Here is a 13,072-nt window from a genome sequence, read left to right on the forward strand (position 1 = left end):
AGCACCAGCACCAGCGCCGGGCTGCTCAGCGCCGGGGAGCCGCGGTCCACGGCGCCCACGCCGAACTCCAAGACCCGCAGGGCCTCGTAATCCAGCGCCCTCAGGGCGAACAGCTGCCCGTTGTCCGCGTTGATGGACACCAGGGAGGCCAGGGGCAGCTGCGGGTCCTGGGGCGGCAGCAGCGAGTAGGTGACCTGGGCGTTGGCGCCCGCGTCTCTGTCTGTGGCGCTGATGCTGCCGATGTGCAGGGCGGGGCTGTTGTTCTCGCGGACGAACAGCGTGTAGGAGGTTTGGGTGAAGGCCGGGGCGTTGTCGTTGACGTCGGAGACCAGTACGGTTATGTTGTGCTCGGTTTTCAGTCTGGGTGTCCCCAGGTCGGTGACGGTGATGGTGATGTTGTACTCGGATCTAGTCTCTCTGTCCAATGGGCTTTCTGTTACCAGGGTATAGAAATTTTTGAAAGTCGGTTTTAGAATGAATGGTAGATAATCTGGAATAGAGCAAATCATTTTTCCATTGTCTCCAGAGTCTCTGTCTCGAATACGGAAGATCGCGACTACGGTTTCAGGTGCATTTTCTGAGATGAAGCTGGTGAGTGAAGACATGGTCAGTTCAGGGGCGTTGTCATTCACATCCACCACCTCTATGACTACAGTGCCTTTCCCAGAAAGGCCTCCTCCATCTGTAGCCTCAATTTCCACATGGTAAGATTTAATTTGTTCAAAATCCAATTTCTTTGTCAGTCGGATTTCCCCTGTGACTTCATTTAATGAGAAAGTTTGTTTAATTTCATCTGATGCTTGGAAGAAGCCATAGGAAACACTCCCGAAGTTTCCAGCATCTGCATCCCTAGCTAAAACACTAAGTACTGGGGAGTCTATGGGACTGTTTTCCAGGACCTGCACCTCATATGGGGTTTGCACAAACTCAGGAGCATTGTCATTGACGTCCATGATCAGGATTTGCAAGGTGATGGTGCCAGACCTAGGTGGAGACCCACCATCCAGTGCCATGAGGGTTAAGCTGAACTCAGACTGCTCCTCTCGATCCAGTACTTTGTCCTGTACCAAATCTGGATATTTCTTACCCTCGCTATGATTTCGAGTAAGAATGTGAAAATGAGAATTGGGGCTGATAGTGTATTTTTGAAGACCATTACTGCCCACATCCAAATCCTGAGCTAATTTCAAAGGAAAAATAGTCCCTGGTTGACTGTTTTCCGGTATTTTCAAGAGCATTTCCTTAGTCGGAAATACTGGGGAGTGGTCATTTATGTCCTGGATTGATAATTCTCCTTCAAAAAACTGTACTGGCATTTCCAGGAACACCTGGAAATGCAGTACACACGGTTCAATGGGGCCACATAGCTCTTCCCGATCGAGTTTCTCCCTCAAAAGCAAATCTCCAGTCTGACGATCCAGCTGCAAGCGCTGCTTGTCATCATCAGACACCACCCGGGCCGACCTGGCGGCCAGTTCCCTAATTCCCAGGCCCAGGTCCTTGGCCAGATGGGCTTCAAAGGAGCTGCTCTCTGTTTCTTCCAGCACAGAATAACGAATAGGCTCCAGGCGAGCCTGAGACAAGAACACCATGATAATAAAGGCCATCACTTGCCTGTTTGGTTGAATTCTCTCTAGCGTCTCCATGTTGGAGTCCGGGTGCTTAAATCCAATCTTTTCAGCAACCACAAAAAGACTTGAGATTGTCAATTCCGATTTTTTGTTTGATGGAATCCTCACAAAGTTGCTTTAAATCTTAAATTCATTTAGCATAGTGCTGCTCAAACTCATTGGTAACCCAGTACTCCGGCAAAGCTTCCGTGTGTCTGATTCCGTTTTGCAACGAAGGAATACGCGAGCTTTTTAGGGCTTATTCACAATCTTAGCCTGCAGCGCCACCCTGCGTCTTGATTGAGAAATTGATATTCTCAAGTCAAAGCAAATTTTGGAAGTGTCCAAAAGTAATCCATTTTTTGAAGGGTATAGAACTTTTACAAACTGTTATTCCATTGAATCGCATAATTTATAAGGTTATACCATTACATTGCATGATCCAGAATAATTGTGAGCACAAAACAAGAGGTTATCTTGGTCTCCCTACACCCTAATCAGTGGAACTTCAAAGAAATCCATTTCCCCTTTGCATAATCTAACCAGGGGGGACAAACTCTTATAAAATTACAATTCATAATAGTTATATCTGTTTATTTCCAAGTTTGTGAGGAATTTATAATGATGCAAAAGGTTTTTAAGGTGTTCTGTACCACATGGTCTCAGGAGACTATTTTTCAAAGGAAAGGTTCTATTTTCCTACACTGGTGTGCAAATAATAATACCGTTGAAAGAAGAGGCATCTTGCTTTGTTATGTCCTTTTACAGTGTGAACCCACATTAAATTTAGAAGGTAGTCAAATAGTGTTAGAATCAGATTCTTAGAACTGGAGAGGAGATGAAAGGAAGTTTTACGGATAAGGAACAAACTCAGGGGTGATAGGACTTGATTATTCTACTGGCTATTATCAGAATAATATCAAGACAAAACCAAATGCATAAAATCATAGAATTTCATTAAGATAAAAGCTTTAAGCTTAAGCTTCTTTAACTAGATAGATACCTATATTTTATAATGAGTTTGAGTCTTAACATATTCATCCCTTGTGTCCCAAATATCATATTTTTTGAACAGATGATTTGGAGGAAAACAAGAAGACCTGATTTAAAACATTTTAATTGGTGAGAAAAGGGTGCCTCAGGCTTTGTGTACTCATATATGATGAAGAGAAGAGACTTGTTTATAAAATGGATTCTAGCACAGTATACAGCTATTGTGATTATCCTGATATAGTAAGTTAACTGAGATACAGTTAACTAGCTTATTGGTTACAATTAGTATATTGAATGGAATACATTTGTCTTGGCACATATGGGATATCCCCTTCTAAAATATCTTATAATTAAATTTAATTACTTAATTCACTTAATAAATTGTAATTTGTAATTCATGTTGAATGAATTATTCTTAAAGTGTGTCAATAATCTTAGATACTAATAGAAAGTATTAGAAAAAATTATTTTTGAAAGAAAACTGGATTATAGTAGTTATTCAATAAATATCAGTTGAATACATTAATTAATCTACTGTAATTATTGTTTCTACCTATATATGAAGATTATTGTCAGATCATACATTCAGCCATGAACATGTCTGAAACTGAATATAGAATTCTGAGAGATGAGGGGATATACATTCTAAGTACTATTCAATTAAATTTACCTTGATTCAGTTAGATTAATTACTTCCTGTAAGAGATATAGCAATGGCAATAATAATATTCATACATTTTAGAATTTTCTTTCACATTTAAGGCAAATCGGAGGAGATATAATATGTATCAACATTAAGTAAAATAAAAAACAATACTGAAAAGGACAAAAGAAAGAATATTATTTTAGATATAAATGAAAAACAAATCTGGAAAAAATAAAGAGCAAATTGTTCATAATACAGTAACTAAGTTCTAGTTAGATTCACGTTAAAGAGTTCAGAACAAAATTTAAACTATATTTTATTTACTTATTCCTATATGCTGACATAGAAGTCATGTTGCAAATCAGCTTTTTCAGTTTCTTTTGTCAATCCAAAGCAAATGAAACCTACATACTATTAACATATATGTGCCACTATATGCCAGATACTATTCTAAGCATTTTATGTATAGTAATTCATTTTATCCCCTAAACAACCTTATGAGGAAGGCACTCTTATTATCTACATTTTATAGATGAAGAAATTGAAACACAGAGTTTAAATAGCCTTCCCACAGTCACACACCATGTGAAATGGCAGAGCTAGTATTCAGACTGTTACAGTGTGGCTCCAGAATCCATTATCTCATCTGCTTAAGTGGAATTGGAGAGGGTAGACATTTTAGATAATTTAGATCCAAACTTCAGCCTTGCCCTGGGGTACATAGATATCATAAGTGAAATATATTAGTTTTCAAGTTTTCAATTAAGAACCTTTAAAATGGTTTATCTTCCAATTAGGTTAAAAAAAATTAAGAGTGACATATATAATAAATTTTAGAGTTAATTTGCCAATTTCTGCAAAAAAATGGTTGGGATTGTGATAGAGATCACATTGGATATGTACACCAGTTTGAGGGTATCACCATCTTAACAAATCTCCCAATCCATGAACACTTTCTACTTACTTAGGTCTTCATTAATTTTTAATTTCTTTCAATGTTGGTTTGTAGTGTTTGGTGTACAGATTTTATACTTATTCTGTTAAATTTATCCCTAAGTATTTTATTCTTTTTGATGTGATCACAAGTGGAATTGTTTTCATTTCATTTTTGGGTTGTCCAATGTACAGAAATACTAACTGATTTTTGTATTCTGATCTTGTATCCTCCAATCTCAATGAACTCATTTATCAATTTTAGTAGGTTTTCATTTTATGTGTGGATTCCTTAGGATTTTCTTTATGTACAATCATATCCTCTGCAAATATACTTTTACTTCTTCATTTCCAGTATGAATTATTTTATTTATTTTTCTTGCTTAATTGCCCTGGCTAGAACTTTCAGTGCAACGTTAAACAGATGAGGTGAGAGGAGATGTCTTGTTTTGTTCCTGATCTTAGGGATTTCAGTCTTTCATCATTAAATATGAAGTTAGCTGTTGGGTTTTATAGTTGCCCTTTATCAAATTGAGTACATAACCTGTTATTCCTAGTTTGTTGAGTGTTTTTATCATGAAAAAGTGTTGGATTTCATAAAGAAAAAAATTTCTGCATTCATTGAGAACAATATGGAGAGAATTTAAAAGTATAAATACTTAATTTCCTAAAACAAAAAAGAAGAAAACAGCAATTGTGGGAAAAAAACACAAATTATTGTGAAAACCTGCCAAATAGAAATTTTGAAAAAGAAAACCATAGTTAGTCAAACAAAGAAAAATTCAGCATATTGGGTGAATCTCAAGTTGGGACCTACCAAGTATCAGAACATCAAAATAAAACATCTAAAAGAGAGTAAAGAAGTTTATAGATAAAAGAATGAGAACTAGACAGATATCACTTTTTCGTCAACAATGTTGAATACCAAAATAACAGGGCAGTGACTTTAAAATTAAAAAATCTACAGTCAAGAAAACCATTGGTTAAGATTATGAGTATTAGAAATAAAAATAACTCTAAATTAAGACTAATAGATTTCCAGCTTTAAAACATAAAAATTTACTCTAAGAAGCAAAAGACTCCTAGAATAAAGTAGTGGAATGTGTAGAAGAGCTGTCATTTTATTAAAAGTCTTCATTTGCAAAGAAGCCATATTTAAGAACTGAGGAAGATTTATAAAAAATACTTAATGAATGAAAGGAAATATTGTCTTTTCTCTGATTAAGAATTCATGCATTTAGTTCTCAGTTATATAAAATGACATCATTTATAACTATACATAATGTATGAAGGCATATCAATCTTAAATTCCTTTTCTCTTTGGCGAATTTTGAAAATCTCCGAGAACCTTCAGTTCTGTTTCTTCTAGTCATTAGTATTCAAATAAAATGCCTTTGAGAATGAGAAAATTTCTATGAGAAAACTTGTTTTTTCCTCATCAGCTTCTCTAATTGGGAATTAAATATTTTGTTACCTAAAAATAAGTTTTTCTGTTTACTCAAAATAGCCATAAAATGTGATGTTTTGGTTGCCTATTTTTATTTGTGGCTCATTTAGACTTTTACAGTGATTTTGCTCTCTCCTCTTCAGAACTTCCTATTCTTGTACATCTTCTTTTAATTACACTATAGGAGAAAGAATGCTGATGTGAATTAACAGTGTTTATCCCAGAAGGACCATACGGAATTCTAAATCATGTCAAGTTGAAAATAAGACAGGAAACAAAGAAAAGGTTTCCCTCATATAATGATATATAAATGCCAAGTCGATTTTAATTAAAAAGTAGAATTGGATGGGACACCACTTATACCATAAGGCATTTAGAGGTCATATATACATGTACTTTCTTGAAATTAAAAAAGGCCCTCAGATTGATAACACTTAAATCTCAGAATTTACTAAATTGTTATCCCACCAGATGCCTTATTCAACAATATTTTCATGCCAAATAGAAAAGCACAATCAGTTGTTCCAAATGCCTTACATTTAATTTTCCCCCTCAGTCATGAATACACTTTAAGCAAATCTAAGAGTAATTTGCCCTATTAGCCTATATTTTTGTCCACTTTTGGCCAATTTAAGTACATACAATATTGAAATATTAATTGCAAATGTCAAAAAGAAAAGGAATTAAATGTATTACTTTTATTTGGATACTATACCCCTAGAAATATGGGGCACCTTAAAATGGTACATCTTAAAGAAAACACATTCTTATCTACAAACTTCATTAACCATAGACAAAGTTGCTTTAGGAATATTATAAAGAACATTATCTGACTATATCAATAAAATAATTTACGGGATTGGTGGTTTGGAACTCTCAACATTGCTTTGGATATAGAATTCGAAGTGAGTTCCTTAAAATAAACCTATTTGAAATCACCATTAAAGATAATGAATTTATTTTTACTTAACTATTAGAAAAAGAAAAAGAGACATAAAGACTGCATTTCTTGCAAACAACATTCTGTGGCAGATGATAAAAACTGAAACAATTTGAGCTTGCTATAGCAAGAAAGTCTAACCTATTCCAGTGTTCTCTCCTCCTTGAGAAAAGCCATTATATAAACATAAGCAGTGTTAATAAAAAAGACTGCATTGTTAAGACAGGAAGCAAATGAAAAGCAGAGAATATGCAAAGATCAACAAAGTAAAGAGAAGGTGAAATTAATATATAACAAAATGTTATATCAACTAAAGATTCTTGTTTTAAAAAAATCATCGTTAAACAACTATTTTTAAATTTTTCTGTTAATGAAACCTAAACTACTCTTGCAGTTGGAGTATTGCGCTAGTCATGCTCAGTGTCTTGAACCAGACCATTGGGGAGAATAGGCTTCAGGAACTTGAACTCGCTAGTACCTGAACCTCCCATCAGACACACCTCATACTGGTAGCTCTGGGACAGGGTCTCACTGCCACTGACGTCCACCAGGTGGCCCGGAAAGTGGCCCTCGGGCACCGAGCAGCCACCCAACGAGGCGCTTCTGCCCCTCTTGCACAGCCGCACCGCGATGAACGCCAGCACCGAGAACAGGAAGAGCGACGACACCGACGCCAGCGCGATGACCAGGTAGACCGTGAGCGGGTCGGCCTGGGCCGCGTCGGCAGCCGCTTCCGGGAGCGGCAGGTAGGGCTGCGAGAAGCCGTCCACCAGCAGCACGTGCAGCGTGACGCTGGCCGACAGCGGCGGCTCGCCATTGTCCTTGACCAGCACCAGCAGCCTGTGCTTGGCCGCGTCGCGCTCGCTCAGCAGCCGCGCCGTGCGCACCTCGCCGTTGTGCGCCCACACGCTGAACAGCCCGGGCTCCGTGGCCTTGAGCAGCTGGTACGACAGCCAGGCGTTCTGGCCCGAGTCGCCGTCCACCGCCACCACCTTGCTCACCAGGTAGCCCGGCTCGGCCGCCCTGGGCACCAGCTCGGTGCAGGCCGCGGAGCCGTTCTGCAGCGGGTACAGCACGAAGGGCGAGTTGTCGTTGGCGTCCAGCACCAGCACGCGCACCAGCGCCTGGCTGCTCAGCGCCGGGGAGCCGCGGTCCACGGCGCCCACGCCGAACTCCAAGACCCGCAGGGCCTCGTAATCCAGCGCCCTCAGGGCGAACAGCTGCCCGTTGTCCGCGTTGATGGACACCAGGGAGGCCAGGGGCAGCTGCGGGTCCTGGGGCGGCAGCAGCGAGTAGGTGACCTGGGCGTTGGCGCCCGCGTCTCTGTCTGTGGCGCTGACGCTGCCGATGTGCAGGGCGGGGCTGTTGTTCTCGCGGACGAACAGCGTGTAGGAGGTTAGGGTGAAGGCCGGGGCGTTGTCGTTGACGTCGGAGACCAGTACGGTAATGTTGTGCTCGGTTTTCAGTCTGGGAGTCCCCAAGTCGGTGACGGTGACGGTGATGTTGTACTCGGATCTAGTCTCTCTGTCCAGAGCTTCTTCCGACACTAGGGTGTAAAAATTCTCTACCGACGGTTTCAGGATGAAGGGGAGATTGTTCTCAATGGAACACACCATTCTTCCATTGTCTCCAGAATCTAGATCAGAAACACTGAAAACGGCCACCACGGTCTCTAGCGAGTTTTCCGGGATAGGGCTGGTAATTGATGACAAGGTCAGTTCCGGTGGGTTGTCGTTCACATCGACCACTTGAACTATCACTGTTGATTTTCCCGACAGGCCTCCACCATCCTTGGCTTCTACGTCGACTTCATAACTCTTAATTGTCTCAAAATTCAAATATTTGACTATCTGGATATCACCAGTAATTGGATTTAGTTGAAAAGTTTTGCGAATTTCTTCAGAAGCATGAAAAAATGAATATGATATTGTTCCAAAATTTCCTGTATCTAAATCAGAAGCTGAGACAGTGACAATAACAGAGTTAATGGGGCTGTTCTCTAGAATTTGAACCTCATAGAGCGACTGTGTAAATTCCGGGGCGTTGTCATTTATGTCTAAGACCAGGATGTGGACCTGGACGGTCCCAGACCGGGGTGGAGTCCCGCCATCCAGCGCCATAAGCGTTAAACTGAGTTCAGGCTGCTCCTCACGGTCCAGCGCTTGGTCCAGCACTAATTCTGGGTACTTCCTTCCGTCCCTACGACTGTTTGTGAGAACGTGGAAATGGGAATTCGGAGTGATCGTGTAATTTTGGAGGCTGTTTCTTCCCACATCCAAGTCCTCAGCATGTCCCAAAGGAATAATGGTTGCTGGTGGAGTGCTTTCTAGGATTTTCAGCTGCATTTCATTTTCAAAGAATACGGGAGAATGGTCATTGACGTCTACGACCTGGAGCTCATTTGGAATAAATTGCAAAGGGTTTTGCAGTAAAATCTGAAAATGCAATATACATGGCTCTGTGGGGCCGCATAGCTCCTCCCGGTCCAATTTCTCATGCAGGAGCAAATCACCAGTCTGAAGGTTGAGCTGAAAATGCTGTTTGTTTCCTTTAGACACAACTTGGGCCCCTCTCACGGTCAGTTCCCCTACACTCAGCCCCAGATCCTTTGCTAGGTTGGTTATTAAAAATCCCCTCTCTTTTTCCTCAGCTACAGAGTAGCGTCTCGATTCGGACCCAGCCAGAGATCCACCCAGAAAAACAAAGAAAAACAGGACTTGCCTTTGTCTAAGAAATCGCTCCCCTCCAGCCTCCATTTCACTTTCTGTCATGTCTTTTCAAGAAATTTTGCCAAGCTGAGCCTCCGATGTCGCTGGGAAATGCCGTCTTTTGCCTCCCAACCTTTGAAGAAAGTCTAGCAAATAATCCCTTTTTAGGACTCAGATTTGCTTGCTTAAAAATCCGCCCATGCTCACAACCCCTAGTTTACCTCATTGGATCCGTGCGTTAGCAAATACAGTGGCTGTCGTTTAATTCTCCTTCTTAGTCAACAGCGCCACCATGCGTTCGCTAGCACTTTCAAACACTTGGAGAAGGGTTTTTTTGTTTTTTTTTGTTTTTTTTTCTTGTTTGGGAGTTCCTTTTTGTTGTTTTGATATTTTTAATCGCTTATTCCCCTTAGCAAACCCAGTTGACGCTACTGGAGGAGTTTCTTGTGTTATTCGAGTTATATAAACACAACCTAGGGAAATTAAATGTGCTGTCATCTACAAGAAGTGATTGTCCCTGGTAGAGTCCTCATTTATATGGTTTTTGGGAAGTGGACACCTGCTAGGGCTACTCCTAGCGTCTGTAATTATTACACATAATTTTAAAAAATTGCTCTAAATGATGACATGTTTCACTATCTTGTTTGTTTTTATTTTCCAGATTTTGTAAAATGTGTACGAGTTCCTCTTACAATCAGGAAAAAAAAAATGCTATGAAAAGATGACCTCGTGCAAGGTGATATAAATTACAATAGATCACGTCAGGGATATACCTGGAGACAAATGCCTCATTCCTTCCACAATTTCACACTCAAGGAACACAGAGCTTTCTTATTTCACAGTAATTTTACAATTATTGGTTTCATCTGTGCTAACTGTACTAACCGTTTCATCCGCATAACTGCATTTCACCTGTGGAAACAGATGTTTGAGTTTGTAGAAGTTAGGCATATAGTGGGAACAAGGCAGAAATATATATCTTATACAGTTTTCCATACAATGAGGTGAACGGATTTTAAATAGATGTTCAAATGAAGTGTGAAAAGTGCTACATATATACTGAATGCACTTGAAAGCAAAAGGGGGACCTAACTTAATGGGGGGGGGGTGAGAAAGTTTCCCTAAAGAAGTGTCATTTAATCTGGAACATGAAGGATGAAAAGTTTGCCAGGCTAATACTGTAAAATGGGAAAAAATCCATATATGAGAAGCCAGTATGTAAAGGCCCTGGGCTAGTAAAGCAGAGCTATTCTAGATAATGAAGGAAGCGTAGTGTATCCAAAACTTAGTGTCTCAAGAGTAAGTGGAAAGAGAAGTCTGGAGAGGTAAACTGGGGACAAATAACAGGTGCTTGGATTTTATTCTAAGAATAAAAGGAAGCTATAGCAAGATTTTAGACAGAAATGAAACAACACAAATGTGTTCAAAATACCTTCTTCAGGAATTATCAGGAATGGTACATGAAATCTCATCTATTAACTTTCCTCTTAATATTAGTAATACTTAAAAGAATAGCAAATACACTTCTCTGTTTTTATAATTTCTTATTTGATCATAATTGCAAGCTATTAAAATAGCTGTTATTATTTTGTGGGGAGAGAAACTATGTGACTGATCCAAGATCCTATAGGTGGTAAGTTGGTTAATCAGAGTGCTCTACACCACTCTGTACTCTACACCACTGCTAATCTCAAAATAATACATTTAAAATTTATGTTATAATTTAAATCATATAGATCATTCAAATATACATTAAATAACATAAAATTTAAAGACAGGCTGAAGAACATTATGAATTAAAATTTAGGTTTAATGTATGAATCAGAAATTGAGCTGCAAAAAACAGTTGAATTAATTATTTAGATAATTCTAGAAGGAAATTTAAATTATAAAATTAAAAACACAACTTCCCCATTTGTATTCCTCAAGCTAGTGAGAAGGAGAGGAGATTCAAATTAAGCAGGAAGAGATAAAGGAAAAATATGTTGAAGGGAAGAGACACCAGGAACTGATAACTGCATAGTTTGAATAACAGTGATCAGTTCAATGAATAACCAAAAATTATATTTATATATAATTCATTATATAGCAGAGAGCACTTAATTATAGCAAAAATTTTATCTTGTATTTTAATGTATTTAAATATCAATATATATCACAGGTGAAATAAAGACACTGCTTTCAATTGGTCAAAAATTTTATTAAGAATCTATCATCTTCAAGTCATTGTGCTAATCATGCAATAAATGAAGAGCTATTGAGAAACATAACTCAAGCACCTAAAAAAAAAAAAAAGCATTGAAAAGTAGGTAACTGAAAGGGGAAAACAGAAGTAGCCAGTGCGGGGAAAAAAATGGAATGACCTGACAGACCATGATAAATACTTTCCCCACAGGCTTATTTCTAATGGAATTATACATGCTTCAGAAAAATTTGAAAAATGCAACACCAAACTACATCTGAAGTCTCTAAAATTTGTTCGAGAAGATATATTTTCTAAAATCTTTTGGATTTTAATTAAGTGCTCAGCGTTAATAGTGTTTAATCATGAAAAGTGATTTATAAAAGCGACAGATTAAAATAAGCAGAGGTCTAAAAATTTTTGAAATAGAAAGCATGAAGAATTACCACATCTTTGAAAATGACTGGACATGTGCTATGTTTTTAACTACATTTTAGAATATTAGTGGTTGATTTATTGAACACTTTTAATGTGAATGGTTTGTGGACTTCAACACTCAAGGTTCTCACAATCTCTAAAGAATCATAATTTTCGTGTATGGATACTTTACAGAAGTACGTATTTAGAAAAATGTGAGAGTGCTTCGTTTTTCATGAATATACCTATGTTAATGGTTTTACCCAATGTGACTTCACAGGATAAAAGTTACACTAGCCTAAGAGACTATTACAAGCACGAATATTCTGGGCAGAAAAAAGAATAATCCCACGTAGTAAAAGCAAACATTTAAAAATGTAGGACTGCAAAATTACGTAGGCACTAGGTGCTCTGAAAAAGGTGCTCTAACTTAAAAATTAAGACTGAAAAAAATTTACTTTCATACTTTAAATCAAATTAAGGTACAGGGAGACTAATCATCAATTAAAAAAAAAGAAAATTTGCATTCATTATACCACAAAGCAACACATTTAGAAACACGAACAACATGCACTGAATTGAAATGGCGTATTTACATTTCAAATAAAAAGAAACAACCCAAATGAGAAAGACAGTTAAAAAGGATTTTCCACTAATTAAGTGACACTAGGCTCTGTAGACCTTTACTAATTTTTAACTGAATTCAAAGCTATCCCTGAAACTGGAGTTTGCCTCACTAACCCTCTCCTCACCCTGAGCAAGAAATTTGGGGACAATCGGTTTGAGGAACTTGAAATCGCTGGTACCGGAGCCTCCCATCAGACACACCTCATATTGATAGCTCTGGGACAGGGTCCCACTGCCACTGACGTCCACCAGGTGGCCCGGAAAGTGGCCCTCGGGCACCGAGCAGCCACCCAACGAGGCGGCCTTGCCCCTTCGGCACAGCCGCACCGCGATGAACGCCAGCACCGAGAACAGGAAGAGCGACGACACCGACGCCAACGCGATGACCAGGTAGACCGTGAGCGGGTCGGCCTGGGCCGCGTCGGCAGCCGCTTCTGGGAGCGGCAGGTAGGGCTGCGAGAAGCCGTCCACCAGCAGCACGTGCAGCGTGACGCTGGCCGACAGCGGCGGCTCGCCATTGTCCTTGACCAGCACCAGCAGCCTGTGCTTGGCCGCGTCGCGCTCGCTCC

The 13,072-nt window shown here is 39.4% G+C and overlaps 1 protein-coding gene and 1 non-coding gene across 5 annotated transcripts in view; one reads left to right on the forward strand and one right to left on the reverse strand.

The window, feature by feature from the left end:
* LOC102898965 (protocadherin beta-3) overlaps nt 1-13,072 on the reverse strand; it is a 16,395-nt gene that overhangs the window by 1,114 nt on the left and 2,209 nt on the right. Inside the window, exon 1 of one of the 4 annotated variants that reach the window (XM_025040758.1) lies at nt 7,502-9,503. In XM_025040758.1, coding sequence (XP_024896526.1) covers nt 7,502-9,340 — 1,839 coding nt within the window. In that variant the 5' untranslated portion in view covers nt 9,341-9,503. Of the gene's footprint in view, nt 1-6,942; nt 9,504-13,072 lie in introns of those variants that run through there. The other 3 variants (XM_025040759.1, XM_006923002.2, XM_025040760.1) reach the window with 3 other exon arrangements.
* Nucleotides 6,643-6,764, forward strand: LOC112472074. The gene has a single exon (XR_003043515.1). It is a non-coding gene; the product is annotated as a small nucleolar RNA SNORA28 (small nucleolar RNA).

Source organism: Pteropus alecto, unplaced genomic scaffold (assembly GCF_000325575.1).
Source record: "Pteropus alecto unplaced genomic scaffold, ASM32557v1 scaffold78, whole genome shotgun sequence".
Classification (NCBI taxonomy): domain Eukaryota; kingdom Metazoa; phylum Chordata; class Mammalia; order Chiroptera; family Pteropodidae; genus Pteropus; species Pteropus alecto.